This window comes from Oxyura jamaicensis, chromosome 2 (genome assembly GCF_011077185.1).
Source record: "Oxyura jamaicensis isolate SHBP4307 breed ruddy duck chromosome 2, BPBGC_Ojam_1.0, whole genome shotgun sequence".
Lineage (NCBI taxonomy): Eukaryota > Metazoa > Chordata > Aves > Anseriformes > Anatidae > Oxyura > Oxyura jamaicensis.
Window position 1 is genome coordinate 16932740 of NC_048894.1, and position 6537 is coordinate 16939276.

Here is a 6537-nt window from a genome sequence, read left to right on the forward strand (position 1 = left end):
TTTGTTTGTTTGTTTTGGTTTGGCTTGGTTTTGAGTAGAAGAAGCAGACATGCCAGCTGTTATACTGAAATCCAAGAAAAAAGTCCCATTTCTTTCTTCTGTTCATTTAGTCTTTAATTTCAAAGGCCAAATAAGAGGCCATATTCATGCACAAGATGCAAAGGAGGACATTGAAGAAAATGAATGACTGTGGGAAACGTTAAATACCTCATGTAATATATTCTTGGATCAAAAAGCAAAGAGCTCCTAATTTCAGATTTATAACCAAAAAAGCTTTCAATAATAAGAAAATTCCATCAGTGAGAATAAGAAGTAAGAAAATACAGCAGTAAGAGGAATATCAAATGTTTATCTGAAATTACAAATTATTCCTTTATAATAAGGAATCAATTAGGAATGACCCTAATTAAAAAAAAAAAAAAAAAAAAAAAAAAAGGAGGGAGAGAGAGAGAGAGAGAGGGAAGCACCAAACCCAACAGAGAAGCCGCGCTCCCAACTATTGCGACACGGAGCGAGGAGCGCGGCGGAGGCTGGCGGCGAGGTGCGAGAGGGAGCGGGCCGGGGGTTTTGGGGGGACAGGGGGGGTTTGGGGGCGGGCAGGGTTTGCGGGCAGCCCCCCGGGGGTGGGCAGGCGGCTGCCGGTGCCTCGGCGCTGCCCCCCCGGCGGGCTGCTGTCGGCGCTCGGTCGCGGCTGCCCGGTGACCGCCGCCGCCTGCCCGCAGCGCACAGCGAGCCCCCGCACCTCGGAGCCGGCGGCGGCCCCCAGCCCCCCCCCCACCATGAACACCATCGTCTTCAGCAAGCTGAGCGGCCAGGTGCTCTTCGAGGAGGACGCCAAGGAGCGGGAGAGGGGCGGCCGGCCCTACGTGGGGGTGGTGGAGGGCCCGCACCACGCCGACGTGCTGCTCCCCGACAGCCCGTCCATCAAGGAGAGCCTCAGCCTGCGCAACCGGCGGACGGGGTATGTGTGTATGCGTGTTGTGTGTGTCGGTGCCCGGCGCTCGGCTCCGCTTTAGGACCGCCAGGTGGTCCCTAGGATGGATCCCCGAGCCCCAAAGCCGACATCCCCGCGGCTCGCATCCCGCTGATGCCGGTACCGGGCGGTGCAGACGCGTCCCGAGCGGGGGCACCGCGCTGCGCAGAGCTCCTGCCTGGAGGTGATTGGCCTCCCTCCTTCTCTCTGGTTCGGACAAAACCAGAACGAGAGCACCGCATTTATTTCTCTATTTATTCACACCCCCCAAGCGGACGCGCGGGGCTCCCCTTTGGCGAACGCGGCCCGGGGTGAGACCCGCGGGGCTGGACGGGACGGGAGGGGACGGGACGGGACGGAATGGGACGGGACGGGACCGGGAGAGCCCCGGCAGCCTCTTCGGGGCCGGCCGCGACCCGCGCACTTGTTCCGCGGTGCCCGCAGCTCTCGGAGCCGGGCTGGGGCTGGAAATGGAGCTGGAACTGGGGCTGTGCGCGCACTGCGCTCCCCTCGCTGCCCGCCGCGGTGATGCTGGGAACGGGTTTGTGCAAAAGGCACCTGAGGCTGAGCCGTCTGCGGCTTTCTTTTCCCTTTTTTTTCTTCTTCTTCTTTTTTTTTTTTTTTTTCGGTAGTTGTTGTTCTGGAACAGGTGAAAGGGGAGGTGATGGCAGGACCCGGTAGCTCCGGCGTGCTGCCGGCCGTAGCTCGGAGGGTTGCACCGGCACCAAGCAACCCGGGGCAGCTTCGGAAATTGAAGTCCGAGGAGACGCGGAACGCGAAAAAAATCCGGAGGAGCTATTTTTACTCCCCGTTTCCACCTTAACGATTGCATCAGCTCATACTTTCAGCGGCGCGGCTGCTCGGTAGCACGCAGATTGTGTTTCATCGAAATGTTATTACCAGCCCATCGCGGCGGAATTGGGTTTCCGAGGGAGCCCTGGGCGAGGCAGCGCCCGCGGCCGCCCGGCTCGGCCCGGCATGGCCTGACACGGCTCGGCACGGCCCCGCGGCGCCCCCTGCCGCCGCCCGGCTTTGCCTCCTGGTCCCCCGGCTTTTCTCGCTTCTCATTTTCAACCTTTTTTTAAATTTAAAAAACAACAACAACAAAAAACCCACCAACAACAAAACACCTTTTTCCTTTTTATCTATTTATTTATTTATTTCCTATCGGTAACTGAGCTCTTTCTTTTTTTTCACCCCTTTCAGCATTTTTGTCCCGATAGGGGCCGTTGCGAATCTGGGAAGGTTCCTTCCCGGAGGAGCGCTCCTCGCCGCGGGGCTGAGCAGGGATGGTGCGCCAGGGTCGCGGCACTTTGCTCGGCCCGGGGGCTGCTTCCCCGGGGACACCCCCCCCAAGGAAAACCCCTCTGTAAACATACCAAAAACATGCCGGGCAGCCGCAGAGCACTGGAGGCATCGCGCCCCGAGGCTGAGCCCCCCGCAGCCCCCGCAGCATCCTCGCTCCCCGCGCCCCCGGAAGGGCAGGGATCGGACACCCCCGGCTCGGGGCACGCCGGGGCTGGGGTCACGCCCCGGGACAGGGCACCGGGGCGGCATGGGGGGGCTCAGGGTGCCCGGCACCCCCATCCTGAACGTCCCTTCTCGGCGGCAGGGCTCGGCAGAGCGGCGGCAAGGTGCGGCACAAGCGGCAGGCGCTGCAGGACATGGCGCGGCCGCTCAAGCAGTGGCTCTACAAGCACCGCGACAACCCCTACCCCACCAAGACCGAGAAGATCCTGCTGGCCCTCGGCTCCCAGATGACCCTGGTGCAGGTAAGGGAACCCTCCCTGCCGCCCCGACGGCCCCGCGGAGGGGAGGGATGGGGAACGCGGCCCTCCCAGGTCAGGCAGGGGTCTGGTGCCCGCTGTCCTTTCACCCGCCCGGTGATGTAGGGGACACCTCTGCTAGTGCCACCTGCGTGGGAAGGAGCTGGGAGGCAGCAGCGAGGCCGGGGGGGCCGGGCGCATCTCCTCCCCCTGCCCGCCCCAGGGCTTCCCCTCCGTGCCCCCCAGCGGGATTTCCTGGCTGGGGAAGGGCTGAAGACAGGCAGCTAAACACGGGTGTCTTCCCTCCTTCCCTGCTAGAAGATGCCTGCATCCTGCAGCCTCATTCATATGCACGGCAAAAATATTTTCTCTTAATTTAAAAAATCTTCAGGTCAAAAAAAAAAAGCCAGTAATGGGAGATTTCAGCACAAAACAGGGCTTGTTCAGGAAGTTGTAGGGAGCTACTCGTTTCCCTTCTGAAAGTAGGCTAGAACGGAAACAGATATATTGCTCTGATAATGAGCATCACCTGCTCCGCAGTATCAGTGCTGCTGCACACACTGCACTCGGTGCTCACGTAGAGGTCGTGCTCCCGAGCCCTGCAGCAATGGTCATCACACGGCATAGCTGGGCATGGGGAGCACTTGTTTCCCTCGCAGGCATAGCCCCCCTGAAATGACTGGCAGTCGTGGTGCAGTAAGAGGTATAAAAGAGGCTGCAAGTGTTTATAAATTGTATTTCTTTGTTTGCTTTGCCATCTGGCACTCTATTGAAATGCGTGGTTAAATGCTATCAGTTGCTGAGTGATGCTATCTCAGGTCTGGATGCTGCAGAGATTTATGCATCGTGAGTAGTCTGATTTCCTTGCCGGGAGCTACTGCTGGGTGCATGAAAGGAAACACATTTGCAGGATGCGTCCTCGGTGCTCTACCTAACACAGCATGTGTCACATTCCAAGGGACGTGAACATACCAAAATAACACAAAGTATTAGAAAAAGAAGGTGGAAATCTAGAATTATTATTTTGAGTGCTCCTTCAGAAAAGGCAGTGCTATGAACTTTGCTTCTAGTAGCGTTGGCAAAATGGGAATGTTTTATGCTTCCGTACCTCATTGTGGAACTATTGCACTAGCAAAAACATTATTGCTTTGACAAAAATAATATTAATGTCTCAGAAAATGCCAATTATAACTAGAAGATGCTGTTAAAATAATTTCCCTTGCTTTTTAAAAATATACATGAAAGGTTTGCTCAGACTTTTAAAAATATGATTGCATAAACACCGTCCATTCAATGCCGCAATTCAATCTGAGTAGCTCATTGGACTATAGCTTTTAGAATATTCCCATATTTTCACATGAGACTTAAAACATACATCCCGAATACACGTCTGGAGAATCTCATGTTAATGACATATTGAAGAGTTCTTCTCCTCTTCTTTTATGAATGCCATGGAATGAACATACAAGGGAAAATATCTGGTGGTGTTTTTTAGAGTATTTCTCTCATGGCAGCTTTGATAAATCCTGGTCAGGATATGCTGTGTTAGCCTCTATAAAAGCATCAAGGGAGTCATGGCCATGACTCCTCAGAGCTTTATGATTTATGTAAGGTGTAGCATAAAATTAAAAAGAGTCTTGGAGGGCTACACTTATCCCTGCTAGACCCCCACAACTACTGGATTTACACTGAAGCTGAATTTGAGCAGCCTTATTTCTATGAAATGTAATATTTGAAAGAGTTGTGCAAACCAGCACATCTATCTTCATTTACAGAAGCACACCATCAAAAAGAAAGCCCAGATGTTTCTCCCATCATTTGGGTGCAATGCTCTTTTAATCTGGGAATGCTATAGCATCTGTACAAGAGGCAAATGCCCATGTCTGGCAACAGCAGTAGTTCCCGAGCCTCTAAGAACAAAACACACACTGCACTTCGACTTTTCAGATGGCCGGGGAGAACAAGGCTGCAATCCAGGTCAAAATCCTTATTCTCTGGGAGCAAGAAGGAAAGCACCAGGCTGAGATCTCAGTCACACCGGGTGCATCCAAACTAGCTTCTCCGAAGCCTGTGCTCTTTCAGTTGGGGCTGGTATAACCAAGAGCAGATTTGGGACTGGGCTTCGGTATCTGGTGGAAAGCTTTGCATCTCTTCCAGGAGGGATGCATTGCAAAGGCATCAAATGGTCTCCGGTGATTGCTTCTCTAGACTAACCGCACGAAACATCACCGGACAGCCAGGCATCGATCGGTACACGATCTTCTCTCTGGGTTACATGCCTTCATGCTTGCCGACCTGTCTCGGGTTTCCACTCCTCTTCCATTTCCCGGCACTGGCCCACGGTGCTCGCACTGAGGGGAACTCAACCTTGACTCCCATCGAGGCGGCTCTGGGCTGACAGCTGCTGCCCCCAGGCATCTTCCCTGTGCTGGTGCTCTGGAAGCACCGGGAGAGGCAAAAGACACTGCTGAACACCCCTTTGAGATTCCACCATAATGTCACGTAGGGAATGGGTGGCTAGGAGTTTTTTCTTTTTCACTGTCAGCCTTCGAAAAGGTCTTCGGCAGCTGCCTGGAATATGATATTGGTCACAGTGATACTGATAATAAGGCTGTAGCCCCTCTACCATGCTTTTCATCTATCTAACAAACCCCATTCCAGTACATTCCATATTCCAGTATCTGCCATCGATCCAAAGGAACTTTTGCAGGGCTGTGGCATGGATATAACCAATACTTCTGTGCAATGAAAAGGTAAATATGCAGCCCTGTTTTTTACTATTATTATTAAGGCAGAATCTGCATGTCACATTTTCCACTATTTCATTTTTTTAGTTTTGCTCTCACCCAGTTGGCCGATTTTAAATTAATTTCATCTCCCTCAACAGTACTTAGGCTTAGCCCTCTGTTCCTGGGGGCAGCGGGGCAGCAAGGGGGCTCTTCCATATTCAGCAGGAAAGTCAAATTCTTTCAAGGAGGTAGGATTTTGAAGGATCCTAAACCATCTTATTTCTTAACAAGCAGTAGCAAAGCCTAGTGCAGATTCTGGGCTGACTTATTCCTGAGCAGTCCAACAAGATCTTCAGGAGTCCTCAAGGCAAATGTTATTGCAGCGTGCAGTCCAACAGTCCAAAGTTTTCTGCTTCCCGAACTGCCAAAGCAGGAAACCAAAAAAGCAATATAGCTTGAAAAAGCATTTTATGTTTTACTCCAATTAGATTCCGATTCAGAATTCAATAATTTGTCCTATTAATATGCTATTAATATGCTACGTTTTCATTTGTATCATTACCACAGTGCTTGATTTATTTTATTTTAAATTTTGCTTTAGAAGTTCATGTGAAATAAAAAAGAAAAATGGCTTGATGTTCCTTCCAGAAAGAAATATGAATGGTGGTATTGTAGAAGAGCAGCTTTTTACAATACTGGGATTAATATACTGGTCATGTGCTGCTATGGATTTAATAGTATTCAGATCCATACCGGCATATCAGGACTATTGGGGGAGGAGCATTGGTTGATTTGTTCCCCTTCTGAAACCTTGGCCACTCTTAAGCACTGAAGCAGAACAAATTATAACAAGTTTAAAGAGGCTCTTCAGAAGCAAAGCTAGAGGGTCAATATTTCTTGATGCCGATATGAGTACCTGATGCTCTCCGGGCTGCTGTAAAGTGCAAACACGGGGAAGCACTTCTGTTATTGTTCGTCTTTCTTTCTTTCTCTCTTTCTTTCTTTCTTTCTTTCTTTCTTTCTTTCTTTCTTTCTTTCTTTCTTTCTTTCTTTCTTTCTTTCTTTCTTT

General features: G+C 51.3%; 1 protein-coding gene across 3 annotated transcripts in view; it reads left to right on the forward strand.

Moving 5' to 3' along the window:
* Positions 1–6537, forward strand: part of MKX (mohawk homeobox) — a 47405-nt gene that overhangs the window by 681 nt on the left and 40187 nt on the right. For 2 of the 3 annotated variants that reach the window (XM_035319133.1, XM_035319135.1), the window contains exons 1-3: positions 415–541; positions 723–961; positions 2586–2745. In XM_035319133.1, coding sequence (XP_035175024.1) covers positions 780–961; positions 2586–2745 — 342 coding nt within the window. In that variant the 5' untranslated portion in view covers positions 415–541; positions 723–779. Of the gene's footprint in view, positions 1–414; positions 542–722; positions 962–2585; positions 2746–6537 lie in introns of those variants that run through there. The other variant, XM_035319134.1, reaches the window with a different exon arrangement.